This window comes from Alosa alosa, chromosome 9 (assembly GCF_017589495.1).
Source record: "Alosa alosa isolate M-15738 ecotype Scorff River chromosome 9, AALO_Geno_1.1, whole genome shotgun sequence".
Classification (NCBI taxonomy): Eukaryota; Metazoa; Chordata; class Actinopteri; order Clupeiformes; family Clupeidae; genus Alosa; species Alosa alosa.
The window spans coordinates 14,448,859-14,462,999 of NC_063197.1; the positions used below are offsets into that span (position 1 = coordinate 14,448,859).

General features: G+C 45.8%; 1 protein-coding gene across 12 annotated transcripts in view; it reads right to left on the reverse strand.

The window, feature by feature from the left end:
* The window catches only part of unc13a (unc-13 homolog A (C. elegans)), a 45,615-nt gene extending 32,051 nt beyond the window's left edge, over positions 1-13,564 (reverse strand). For 6 of the 12 annotated variants that reach the window (XM_048251533.1, XM_048251530.1, XM_048251532.1 and 3 more), the window contains exons 1-10: positions 13,187-13,564; positions 7,804-7,833; positions 7,560-7,659; positions 6,184-6,301; positions 5,312-5,435; positions 4,913-4,983; positions 4,603-4,657; positions 3,912-3,941; positions 3,446-3,641; positions 2,416-2,538 (exon numbers count right to left, since the gene is read on the reverse strand). In XM_048251533.1, coding sequence (XP_048107490.1) covers positions 2,416-2,538; positions 3,446-3,641; positions 3,912-3,941; positions 4,603-4,657; positions 4,913-4,983; positions 5,312-5,435; positions 6,184-6,301; positions 7,560-7,659; positions 7,804-7,833; positions 13,187-13,208 — 869 coding nt within the window. In that variant the 5' untranslated portion in view covers positions 13,209-13,564. The remainder of the gene's footprint in view (positions 1-2,415; positions 2,539-3,445; positions 3,642-3,911; positions 3,942-4,602; positions 4,658-4,912; positions 4,984-5,311; positions 5,436-6,183; positions 6,302-7,559; positions 7,660-7,803; positions 7,834-13,186) is intronic. The other 6 variants (XM_048251539.1, XM_048251538.1, XM_048251535.1 and 3 more) reach the window with 2 other exon arrangements.
* Between the last annotated feature and the right edge of the window lie 577 nt (positions 13,565-14,141).

The window sequence follows — 14,141 nt, forward strand, 5'->3', positions numbered from 1 at the left end:
GGACCAAAAGCAGGAGAAAGAAACACCACCACCAATGACCACCATCACCACCACCACCACAGCCCATAGGAACAGCAGACGGAGTCACAACTCACAGGAGGAGAGAGAGAGAGAGAGAGAGAGAGAGAGAGAGAGAGAGAGAAAGACACAGCTCACAGGAGAGAGAGAGAGAGAGAGAGAAAGAGAGGAAGAGAGAGGGAGAGAGAGAGACAGGGGGCAAAGCTGAGAGGAGGCTGATAAAGAGGCTCAGGGTGGATTTGTCATTCTTAAGAGCGACTGCAATTTATGCAGGTGAAATGGCGAGATACTACAATATGCTGAGCATTGTCAAATTCACTGGCAGGAAAAAAAAACAACCCTCATCCCTTGATGAGGTACTTGTGAATTTGTGTGTCTATGTGATTCTCTATGTGTATGATTGTGCATCTGTTCGGTGTGTGTGTGTGTGTGTGTGTGTGTGTGTGTGTGTGTGTGTGTGTGTGTGTGTGTACGTCTCTGTGTGTCTACTAAAAGGTGGATGCTTTGGAAAAGTGCTTTAGAAAATGAAACACAAGTGCATAATGACAGGGGGAGGCATAAGCACCTCAGGCATAACAAATCCATCCAGGTGAAGGAGCACAAAGGAGCCGGAGAGAAAGGCAAGGAAATCAAAGGCAGAGCGCTGCGATCACGGAGGGGACGAGGTAGAAGAAGCAGAGCGGGATCAGACGGCAATAAAAGAGGGACATTTATCCCCGCTGATGAATGAGGCAATTAGGCAGGAGGAAAGGAGAATGAAGAAAGAACTGAGTCAGAAAACACCGCCACACACACACGCATGCACACACACACACAGACACAAACACACACACACACACACACACACACACACACACACACACACACACACACACACACACACACGCAAATAAACTCAAGCTCTCTCTCTCTCTCACAAACACACACACATACACATCTACACACACAGACACACACACCATCACATAAAAATGCAGACACACACGCCACCCAAATTTCCATGCTATTGATTACAGAACATCAAGTTCAATAATGCATGAGGTAGTGGAGACAACTAAAACTCAAAGGTGTTAAACAGCTCATTGAACTGTGAGCTAAAGAGACAGACTGGCCTGAATACAGACAGCGAAAAAGAATAGCACCTGAGCAGCACTCTAGAGACACTTTTTCAGGCACACACACACAGAGATAGAGAGAGAGAGATAGAGAGAGAGAGGGAGAGAGAGAAACAGAAATATACACTCTCATAAACAATGCATGTGGACTGAATACCTTCATTTTTCCAAACACACACAGACACACACACACACACACACACACACACACACACACACACAAATACTATCAAACTCCATATGCAAATACAAACATACATAGACACTCACACACACACACACACACACACACACACACACTACTATCACCCTCAATATCCTGAACACACGTACACACAGTCACCCTCCATATGCAAAAACACACTTCTCACTCTCACTCACTCACTAACACCAGCACCAGGCACCTCTTTGACTCATTCACTCACAGAAGCAGCCTACTCTACATTCTGCTCTCCCTCACTGCTCTGCCATCTAGCTCTCTTTCACACACACACACACACACACACACACACACACACACACACACACACACACACACACACACACACACACACACACCCACACACACACACAGAGACCCACTTCCATTCCTCACAAGCCACCACGGCACAAAAATAAAAACTGCGTCCAGCATCCAGCGCCTCAGAGCCTGGGGGGACACACACACTAATAAAGTGTGTCCTCGCCCGCTCTCTGCCATGTTGCAATTATCCCTGCTCAGATCCCGCTGCTGCTGTCGGCTCAGGGGCGGAGGTTTGTCCTGCCGACTGACTGCATAATTAACAGGGTCTTTTTGGACGCACGCTGCCTGAGCTACTGTGTCACAACACTGCACTTAAACAACAGCCAAGTTGCCACTGACGGATCCCCACGACACAGAAGTCTGTCCAACTTTAAAACAAAAAAACTAGAAAAAGAAAAAAAAAACGAGAACTTTTAGAACAGTACACACACACACATACAAAAAAAGTCAACCACAACATCCACAACAACAAGCGCTTCGCGTAAGACTAGATATATGTTTGTTCTGCATCTTTCATCTTGCATCTCTATGAGCAAATACTTACAAAAGGTACAGGAATGGACACACAGTACACACAGGATATACAGTATGTCCAATATATACATACACGTACACCAGAAGGGTCGTGCGCATGCAAACAAGCACAGCGAGGAGCACAGGACACGCGCACCGAACGACATCACAGCGAGACGCCACCACAGGCCGGAGCAGGAGAAGGGGGGGGGGGGGGGGGGCGCGGGAGGAGGTGTTGAGACCCACCTATCAGAGAGGGAGTGCCTACTGTCTAGAGAGTACTGTCGGCTGGTCGGCCGGCTTGAGCCGGAGGCCGAGTCCAGATCGCTGCGGCCGTTGGTGGCGTTGGAGTCTAAGCTATCATAGTGTCTGGGCAGAAGGGAAGGGGGAAGGCAGGAGAGGAGGAGTGTGAGTAACAGACGCCACAACCCAGCCGCCAGGTGTGGTGTGACGCGGTGTGGAGTGGCGGTGGGGGGCACACCACCCCACACCTCCATCTTCACAGGAGGAGCGGGCAAACCCTTCGCATAAAGACTTTGGCAAAGCCCAGCAGCCTGGTGCTGTGGGTTTAGCATCACACACCTGTCGAGGCTGAAGCACTTCTCTCTCTCTGTCTCTCTCCCTCCTCTCTCTCTCTCTCTCTCTCTCTCTCTCTCTCTCTTTCACTCTAGGTCTCTTTCTCTCTGGATGCAAGGTTTTCATATCTGTCTGTGTGAGGTCTCTCTCTCTCTCTCTCTCTCTCTCTCTCTTTAGAGGTAAGTGTTGGCTGAGTTACCATCAGAGAAGCACCAAGTCTTTATGCGGCAATGCATCCCTGAACTTTGCCCTTTGGACAATGGATGGATACATTAAAAAAATCTGTGTTTTTAACTGAAACAATGAATGCAAGCTACATGTAAAGGGGTTATATGATAGTGAAGGGGGATGTGGATGTTTCAAGACAAGTCATGTCCACCCCAACATGACACCTGTAACTCTCCACACCTGGCTTGTATACAATGGCTCCAACAGGCTTGTATACAGGGACGGGGAAGATCTCTCTGAGAAAGTTTCACAAGGCTTTTAGTAAATGCACAGTGGAAACAACATGAAACCAAACAAACAAAAAGAACAGTCAACGTGGTGTGCTATGAGCACACACAGAAGTGTGTGTTGTTGTCACTGAGCAATTCTCACTGTAACATGGGTGAAGCAAAAATAGAGGAGTACAATCTGCAACGCGGCAAACATTGTGTGTCAGAAACTGAGTACTGGGCAAGGCTGGGGTGGTCTGTACCTCATGGCTCTCTGATTGTCGTAGTCGAACTCGTGCGTGTCGTGGTAGCACGAGCCGTGGGAGCCGTGGCGGATGGGGTACTGGTGCACAGAGGCGTTGGGCTGCGACGTCGTGTAATAGGGAGGCAGGATGCTGTTGCTCGTCTCGCTGCGGTAGTCACTGTCTCTGTCGTCCAGTGCGCTGTCTGGGTCATCAGCTGCGTAGCGAGAAGGAGGAAGGAAATGCAACTCAGAGAGCCAAGCTCAGACCGAACTCCCTGGTTCTCGTCCCTGTGTCAAAGTGACTAGTGTAGTGCTCATATTGAATTTGGGGAACTTTTTTATGGAGCTGTAGCTTAGTCAGCCTTGAGGTGAGGCAAGGAGAACCATATGTCAGAAGTCACCGTGCACCATTCAACAAGCACGGGAGACTGATCAGAGACTAGTTTGTCTGTTTTATGTGTTTGGTCAGTATGGCAGGTACTCACTCTGTTGGTCCCCCCAGAGGCTCCAATTGCCTGAAAGGACAAAGAGGTGTAGGTCAGCAAATCATTAGTAGTGTATATTCAGCAGCGGGCAGTTAGTCACCCCACGATGGAATGAGTTACAATAAATAATGGCACTGAAAACGCCTCCCAATATGACTCAGGAGGAAATGTGAGCCATGTGCTGGTGCTGATGGAGTGTATGTGTGTGTGTGTGTGTGTGTGTGTGTGTGCGTGTGCGTGTGCGTGTGCGTGTGTGTGTGTGTGTGTGTGTGTGTGTGTGCGTGTGCGTGTGTGTGTGTGTGTGTGTGGGGGTGGGGGCAGAATGACTTTGTGGTTCAGGTTGGGGAGATTAGCGCGTTGCCTTGTCGAAGCAGGGTGACTGTAAGTCTTGCTTGGCAGGTTGGCAGGTGGCTGCAGCCAGCATGGCCTACGTGCCCATGCTGGCCTACGTCAAGTCGTCGGTCTGCTCGGCCCCATCTTTCACCGACCACAGGCACGTGCCCTGGCCCATCTATCTCACCCATAAATACTGCACTGCTGAACCACTCACAACAGGAGCTGCTCTGACACAGTGAGGTCGTTATGACCACCTCTCATTTTGATTTCCTACCTGTCGTCTCACTACTCGCTGCCTGTTGGTGATATAGAGGTAAGTGTGGCTCAGAAGAGTAAGAAAGTTCAAACTACTCACAGCACTGAGTCGAGGGCACTGGCAGTGGTCTCTCGTGTGTCTCCTGGTAAGTGTACTGCAAGACCCCCCCCCCACAAAAAAAAGCACACATCAGAAACACAATCACAACCACAATCACCACAACTTCAAACCAGGAAGACAATGATCCCTCAACTTTATTCAAGTTTAGTTTTTTTTTTCCTGAGTGAGTTTTCAAGGAGAGTCTACAATTAAAGACACGAGAATGCCTTGTGGCAGTGCGGTGAGGTTTAAACACAAGAAAGAGGGGTGCAGTGCAGTGCAGTAGGGAAGGGAAGGGAAACTGGCTTACATCCTGGTCCCTCATGGCATTGAGCTGCTCCAGTTTCTTGGCCCAGTAGCGCGCCTCATCCTCTGGAATGTCTGAGAGAAGGGAGAGCAGACACTGAAGGACAGATCATACACACATCTCCAATCATCTCTGTTTGTTTGTTTAATAATAATAATAATAATAATAATAATAATAATAATAATAATAATAATAATATTAAGTTACATTTATATAGCACCTTTCTCAACACTCGATTTACAGAACTCAAAACAAAACAAAAACAAGAGCAAAAAATGTTTAATCATATCAAACTAACTCGCATTACATTAATATTCATATTTGTTCATATATGTTATATTACACACACAACTATTTTAAGTTAGTTAGTCATTTGATAAAAAAAAATCACCACAGTCTCACCTAATGGCAGTTCGAAGCGTGTGTCCAGGAGAACGCGGTGGAACGTGGGGTCTTTGGTGCCACAGATCTCATTTTCTGCCATGATCACCTGGGAGTCCAAGGTCAGCCACTGCCCCGGGCCCTCCTGGCAGACAGACACAGTCCAAACAGAGAGTGAGACTCCAAGTCTCTGAGGTCACATCACAGAGCCGCAGCTTGACAAGGAAATAGAGACCTGCCACAGCCATCACCATCCCACGGGAGGGCAGGCAGCAATATCAAACAGAGAGCTTTCTCAATAACACAGACCGTGTCTATGTGGACCGGCCGTGTCTCAATTTCATAGGTAGATGCAACAAACAGATCTAGATTACAGAAAAACAGGGATACTGTGATGAAAATGTGAAGGAATTAGAGAGTTTATGTAGAGAGTTATTATATAAGATGGCGCACATTTCTATATATCTCAGTTCTCTAATTAAAATGTGCCAAAACACATGAACATAAACCCTCAAGAATAGAGGAAAGCTAGATTTTGTTCTGCCTTTCTTGCTCCATTCATGCCAGAAAACGTGAAACAACACAAGCACACACACACACAGACATACACACAGACATGCACACACACACACACACACACACACTGACATATACCCACACACAAACACACACACACAGACTTTGACACACATACAGTAGCTCACAAAATCTACTGGGTGGATATAGCTATAGATTAGATAGATAGATAGATGATAGATAGATACTTTATTGATACCAAGGGGGAAATTAAAGATTAGACAAGAATGATTAATTCAAGATTAGTCGATATGCTGAAGGGGGTCTATAAAACGACACCATGTGGACGGCTGAGGAGGAAGAGGGGCCATCTGTACCTCGTTGGACTGGCGAATGCTGCGGAGAGGGATCCACAGGGTGCCCACCATGGTGTCCCAGATCAGGCCTTTGTTCCACACCTCAACAGTCAGGCCCAGCTCCAGACGGTTGATCTCACTGAGGACGACAGAGAGAGCCAAATCCTCAAGAAACAACATCAACAACAATAACAAAACTACAAAAATTATATATTTTTAAAAAAAAAGATACAGAAGGATAAGGAGGAAAAAGAAGGATTGTTTGTTGGGGTATGCCATCTGTCATGTCTCAGAAATAAGGGATAATCTAGTGCAATGGTCAAAAATATCCTACTGCCCAGGGAAAGGTCATTCAGTCAGTCACTGAATGCAAGGACGCGCGTGACTGGGCGACATGATGTCTGCAGAGATTTGATACAAATACACTGAATAAGAGATAAAAGCAATGAATAAGAAAGAGATACAAAAAAAGAATTCAGTCAATACGATCTGAGCATTGTGGGCTTCTCTAATAACTCACTGCAGGAAACTGTCTACAGACACAAAGTCTAGGCCAACCTCTGCAGAGGCAGTGTTTACAATAGACCCACACTACATGTTCCCATAGAGACATATAAGAACTATTATTTACCCAATAGGGTTACAGCACAGAGCTGCAGGATTCTGAATAGATGTTCAGCCATTTGAAAAGCACTGGAAAGACCGGGCGTGTAAGAATGAGTCTAACAGAGCGTGTACTCTCTGGATCTCAGTTGGGGCTGTCTCCTTGCCCACCTGAGACAAGGAAGGACTCCAGAGATAATGAGGTCAAAATATTACTGGTACATGATTCACAATGGCCCTGCTTAGTTTCATAACACTGAGGGGAAAGAGAATGGATGTGTGTGTGTGTGTGTGTGTGTGTGTGTGTGTGTGTGTGTGTGTGTGTGCGTGCGTGCGTGCGTGCGTGCGTGCGTGCGTCGCGTCGCGTCGCGTGCGTGCGTGCGTGCGTGCGTGCGTGAGTGCGTGTTTGTGTGCGTGTGTGTGTGTGTGTTTGTGTGCATGTGTGTGTGTGTGTGTGTGTGTGAGAGAGTGTGAGAGAGCTGAGTGCACTCTGAAACAGAGCCATTTGGGAGAGTCTGACACGTCCCTACGGGGAAGCCCAAAGGCTGGGCCACAATGACTCTGCACTTCCCTTCCACTGATTACTACCCCTCTGGATGACACAGTGGGGCGAAGGGGCGTGACCATGTGTCAAGAGCAGCAAGAAGAGGGGTAGGAGGAGGTAGAGAAGGAGGAGGTGGAAGAAGAGGAAGATGAGAAAAAGGAGGAGGATGAGGAGGAGGGGGAAGAGGAGGAGGAGGAGAGGGGAGACGAAGAAGATGAGGAGGAGGAGGAGGATGAGGAAGAAGACTCACAACATGAAGTCCTGCTCCCAGCATGGCTGGCTGCCACGCACGGCGATAGTGGTGCTCTTCACATTCTGCACCTTCAGTGTCACGTAGGTGTTGAATTTTTCTGTGAAATCAGTAAAATGCAAACAAGTGGTCAGGAGGTACGGGGCAGGAGAGGTCAGCTATTTGGAGATTCATGAACAACAGGGCATGCTTATGCCAATACAGATATTAAGTGAAATAGCAGAGGTTCCATGCAGTTCCTTACCTTGAGGTCCATCAAGCTTGGCTTTCTTCACTGAGAGAGAGAGAGAGAGAGAGAGAGAGAGAGAGAGAGAGAGAGACAGAGACAGAGAGAGATACAGAGAGAGATACAGAGAAGGATTATTAGAGGGTTTCGAAGAGTTGTTGAGACCACATTGATTCAATTCACTTCTAAAGCTAACAAAGCCTGAAAGTATTTCAAAAGTGCTTGTCGAATGTGTTTAATCTTCCTGTGTTAGACTGGAGAGTCCTTTGGGACTGCACCTCTGTAAGAGCCTGCAGCAGCTATTCATCAAGAGTTATTTCCTTGTTTTACCTTACCTCACTCCGCTCATGTTCCTCTGTTAAATCCAATGAATATTATTTCCAGCAAGTTACTTCAAACCTACTCCAGCAATGACTATGTGCATTATTGTGTAACAAGTAGTCAGGATGGACAGCCTATTGTCACATGAAGCACAACATATTTAATGGATGAATACTAAGATCTCAACAGCAAACGCGGATGTGACAATCTATTACACTTTCTAGATGTCTGTAGATGTGAGTTAGACTTTAGACTGATATCTACAGGATGCAAGATAAACAAAATAATAAAAAGGAAACAATTAGCCTAAGCTATCGAAGTCTCCAACTGGGTAGCTTTTGCCCAGCAACTTCTTTGGTTGATGACCATAGCGTGTCTTAATCTGGGTATGTCTACAAGCTTGCCTGCCACTTTCATAAACAAAGACATCAAGTGGCTGACAGAGGAGTGGTAGTATTCCTGAAAAACAGAAACTCTGGGGTTGGTGGCTATGGTGTCTGTTACTTTTGGGGACATCGGCTGGCTCGCTGCACCACTGTGACTTTTTAAAGCCTCTCCGACGTTGCCGGGCCATTCATAATTCATGAACGCAGGGGCTCAGTCAAAAGCAAGCAGCATCCTCCCGTTAAGGGCCCATTAAAATTCAAAGCTCCGGTCTTAATCCCTTCCAACGCCTCCTCTAACTCCAGCATAGCAGCTGTGGTTCCAAACATAAGCAGCATGTTGATCATCCTTGGCTTTCCTTGCACCATACATTTCCATACATACACAGGCTGCTGTCTTGGGCAATGCGAAATAAACAAGCCCTTAACATCTGTAATATTGGCTGCTGCTTGTGAAAAGGGGGCAGCTAGTTCAAGGACTGGTCTATCAGCCTTCATGCTATCATGCCAATGGAGTGATGTGAATGTGTGTTGATATGCACAAGAGAAACTATCACAGCGACGCTAAAGGGACTGTGAGGGGAATGCATGGTGTGTGCGTCTTTGCACTGCCTCACAGAGGCAGATGAGATGCTTGAGTGTGTGTGTGTGTGTGTGTGTGTGTGTGTGTGTGTGTGTGTGTGTGTGTGTGCGTGTGTGTGTGTGCAATGCATGTGTGTGTATGGGAGAGCAGACTGGAGATAGGAGCGGCTGATTCGCCGAACGCTCTCACACCACTGTCATTCCCCAAGGCACCGTTTCAGATGAACATGCAGAGACTGCGGAGACCAAAACAAAGGCCCCGTCCAATCGCAGTGACTTGCACCAACACACCGCAGATCTGATGGATCCACGACAGGGACCAGCTGAGGGGTCAGAGAGCCAGCAGCTGCCCACTGCATGTGCCCGGTTCCTCCTCCGTATCCCTGCTGCCTCCATCTCTGGTTAATTCTGCCTAAGCATACACCCCTCTTCCTCTCTTTCTCTTCCTCTCACTGCTACCCTCACCACCCTCTTTCTCTCCCACTTTATCTCTCTCTCCCTCTCACTACTAGCCTCACCACCCTCTCTCTCTCACCCTCCCTCTATCTCTCTCTCTCCTATTCTCTATCTCTCTCTCTCTCTCTCTCATCACTACCCCCGTCTGCCTCTGCCAGAATTCTCTTTCTCTCTCTTGAGATCTCTCTCTTTCTTTCACAACTACCCCCGCCAGCCTCTGCCTGGATTCTCTCTCTCTCTCTCTCTCTCTCATCCCTCTCTCCTCCACACATCCTCCTGCCATGTGGCTAGTGCGCACGTGTGCTGGCTTTCTATCTCTTTCCCTCCCGCTCCATTAATCTCACTGTGCAGCCGAGCGCAGGCAGGGCGCGCTGCATCCCCCCGCTAAAAATAACCACTTCACTGTGACAGAGGAGTCTAGGGGGAAGACAGAAGGGGGGGTCTATGTGTGTGTGTGTGTGTGTGTGTACAGGGAAGGGAAGGGCTTCTGTGTTGTGTGTATAAGGAAGGAAAGAAAGGGAGATTCTGCATTTGTGCATGTGGGTTAACGGGAGAGGGTGTTGAGGGATCTGCGTATCAGTGTAATAATAAAAAGGAAGAGGGGGTGATATTATGTGTATTTCTGTGCATGTGAGTATGTATGGGGAGGGGGGGGGGTTCTGTTGAGGGAGGTCTGCTGTATAGATTTTTACATGTATGGTATGATTGATTGGGTGTGTCTGTGTGTCTGTGTGTGTTTTGTATTTTTGTGACTACAGAGAATGCATTCGTGTACAAGGGGGTCTACTGACAGCACTAAGGGACACTATTAAAACAGCTTCTGACTGATGACAGCTCATTATAAAATGCATGAGTAAAAAGTCAAAACACACATAGATGCACACATGCATACACACACACACATACACACCCCCGCTGCAACGCAAACCCTCTACTGAGATCTTGGTCTGCAAATTAATTAGCTCTAGGGTCAATGTGTGCAATATAAAACTGAGGCACAGAGGTACCGTTCACTGGCTTGTTTTCAGAGAAATCTCCCTTGCACTCTCACATCGCATTTCAAAGCAGCACAGAGGAGCCACAGTCAAAGAAACGCTCTCCACTGCTTTTTCAGCCATTAGACAGACAGTCGATGGCAAACAGAGATGGGAAAATCAGCTTGAGAAAGTAAAAGACCTACAACGTTTGTTCCAACGTTTACTACCCTAATAACGCTGGTTCTTATTAGCTCAACTTTTCTGACAGGTAGATCAGCTAATCAGTGAATTACTCATAGGTGCACAGGTGGTAGGACTTTCACTTTTTAAAGCTGGGATTCCCACCTCTGAGGGCAAACACAGAAGTGAAAAAGACCAATATCGGCAGGGAGGGGAGGGGCGTGTATGTTCATTAATCACTATTTTCTATATCCCATTAAAACTGAAATCCAACCACCGCTAAAATATGGAGGTGTCATTTTATTGTGCAAACTGAATACATCATGACAGAAAATCAATAAAACAACACCTGCATAATTCAACAAGACAAAACAAACAAAACATACATTCAAAGAATGCAGTATGTTTTCAATTATTTAGCAGGAAAAGGGCTTTAGGAAAATCTATTGCACAACAGATGTAAATTAATGTAATGCAATACCAGATTTTATGATGTCGAATAACAAATCTCAAAGCCTGTAGCAGTTAAGCGCAATACATCATTACGAAAACACTTAAAGTGCTGCTACTTCTCATGATGTCTGAAACAACTCTATCTAAGCCACTGTTTCATTTTGCATGGCCATTTCAGCCTACTAAGAACCACTTCTGATTGAATATATCTTAATTCTAATTCTCTCTTTTCTAACCTAGGTCAGATATACGCCTTGTATCTGTTTTGAAAGAAACCAAGAATACAGTTGATTCTAAAATAATTACGGTCCTTGATTATGCGATTGAAAAAAACATGGCATTGTAAACATATGCTTGGACAGTAGGCTACTATGTAGTTGTTCCCAAATAAATTTATTTCACTGCGAGTAAGGCACAAAAATGAAACTGATTGCTGCTGAAAATGCAGAGTAATCCATCACCCACCACAGTCAACCCACAGCAATAACCACTGATGCAACATCAGCTTACCCCGCTGTCAAATGTCAAATGGTCTATGAAGCAAATAACAATCAAACACTGCAATATGAAATGTAGTGCTCAGTACAGCTGTGCTCAGTACAGCTTCTCTGCATCATGTTGTATTCCTGAAATATTAGACATACGTGTAGATATAAAGCATGGTTAAGATGAACTGTATATGGATATATAGCATGTTAAGATGAACTGTATAGATATAGCATGGTTAAGCTGAACTGTATCGAACTGTGCTGCTCCATGCTCCCAGCTGTTACTCTTACTTCTGTAATATTATCTAACCAGCAGCCCACATGCAACACTGGCTGGCACAAGAGCACATTAAACACGATTACAGGCCTGTGGCCAGGCAGAGAGCGTGGCCAACTGTCTGGCCATATCCCACTAATGTGGGATACAGTCCACAGCACAGTCCCTTACATCTGTGCAGGCTGAGCTACGTTAGCCTGCAAGGAGCCATCCCTGCCTTGACACACACCCACACACCCACTGTCACTTTTTCGGGTGCCAGGGACAAAAAGGAAAAAGCACAGCTCTGCCTATTTAATTACAGCGTGGCAGCAGACATGATGCCATGAGGTCTAGGGTGAACGTGTGGGTGTGCAGAGATTGTGCGCGGTGTTAGTTCACAGTATGGAGAAAGCACGATCCAAAAAACTTTTTTTGTCAATCACAGTCTGATGCAAAGTGCTCTCTCTCTCTCTCTTTCTCTCTCTCTCTCTCTCGATTAAATGGACCAGCACAAATGTGTACAGGATGACAGCAGGGAGAGGGAATGAACTTCACCACCGGCTCATGAAATGATGTGAGCAATTAGGAAGCATATTAGAAAATGCAGCAAGTACAAAGCCTTATAACACATGCATTTGTGTATGGAATATGAAGGGACTTGATAATTATGGAAAATCATTATCATTACAAAATGATTACAGACAACACAACATTGGATGAAGTATTCAATTAGGTCTACCCATTAAACATCTTTGGAAGGCAGTCACTAACAGGAGTAGAAGCAGGTCCCTACAGTGGAAAAATCAGCAAACAAGGATTTTATATGCACATAGCCTGCTTGCCCGAGCTTAGTATATAGTCCCAGTTCCTTCAAGCACTTCTCTTTGGAAACGGCGGAGAAAACTGAACTGCACCCACCCCTAAGCTGTCAAAGCTTCCGCTCACCCGCGTCTCAAGACCCGGGCTAATGTGCAAGACGGTGATACAATAGCTTGCTTGCTTACATAGATAAGAATATTTGATTTATACTTATGTTCGTGTCGTGACATGTTCTGAATATTCCATAGCTAGTAAATAACCTACATAATAAAATGAATCACAGCAGATTGTCACATTGCCATTTGAATCGTCAATAAGGGATAGGCTATATGGAAGCTTAAAACGAGATGCAAGTGGTATGGGCATATTAGTATAGAGAAACAGAGACAACATAGTAGTAAATTGCAAATTGGTATCAGAAGACCCCCCACTAGATAGTCACACACACACACCCTCTGTAGTAAAAGCATCTGGTTCACTTACCTCCAACACACAGCAGTGACATCTCTTTAAATGACAACGAATTCTGAAGGTTGTCCACTGCCAACAAGCCGTTGTCTGAATTGGGGATACACTGTCAACAAGCCGTTGTCTGAATTGGGGATAGATATTTATTGTCAGGAATATTTTCTTCCTCAAGATTTACCGTGGAGGGGTCGGGGTGATGCTGCTTGTGCTGTTCTTGGCTATTCTATCCAAGACGAAAAAACACAAATCGAGAAAAATACTACAGCTTGTCTATTGGACAGTGTCTCTCTTAGCTACTCGTCGCTCACCCTGACTCTTTGTTATGGACAAACATTTGATGATTAGCTTCTTTTTTCAGCTTGCCGCGACCTGAACTACAGCCATCTTGTTCAGCACCGCCGTTATGAGGACAGTTACAAACGTGACGTCACGTTAAAGATGAACGGCGGTGCTCAGCTTGAATCAGCTGACTGTGGGGCGAGCCTCTCCCTGTGTGGCCTTTAACCCTGAAAACTACCTCCTGAAAACGAACCTGTAGATTATAATATCGAACAAAACATTTGTAGATGATTGCATTCAGTTTGAATAAGAGGGTGAGGACAATATGAGAATAATATAATATAAAGGGGAATGGCTGACTGTCAAGTTATCTACATTATATGGCTATGTTATAATAAACATCATGTAGGCTGTTACAGCCATATAACAGTGTTGAATGCATAATTTTTGCATTATTCTTCGACAAAATGTTTTCTTCCAATAAGGCCTGTGGAATGTCAGAGCACCTTTGTTTCCTTTTACTTTCAAACGTTTGGGGTTTAGGCTACCAGAGCTCTGGGCTTTACCAGGGACTTAACTGCACAGACAGCTTTCTAAATCCATCATGAAGACATCTCAAATGGCAAATCTGAAACTCCACTACCCTCTAGTGGAACACCGTGTGTTGTCGTGCAATATAACAAAATGATTC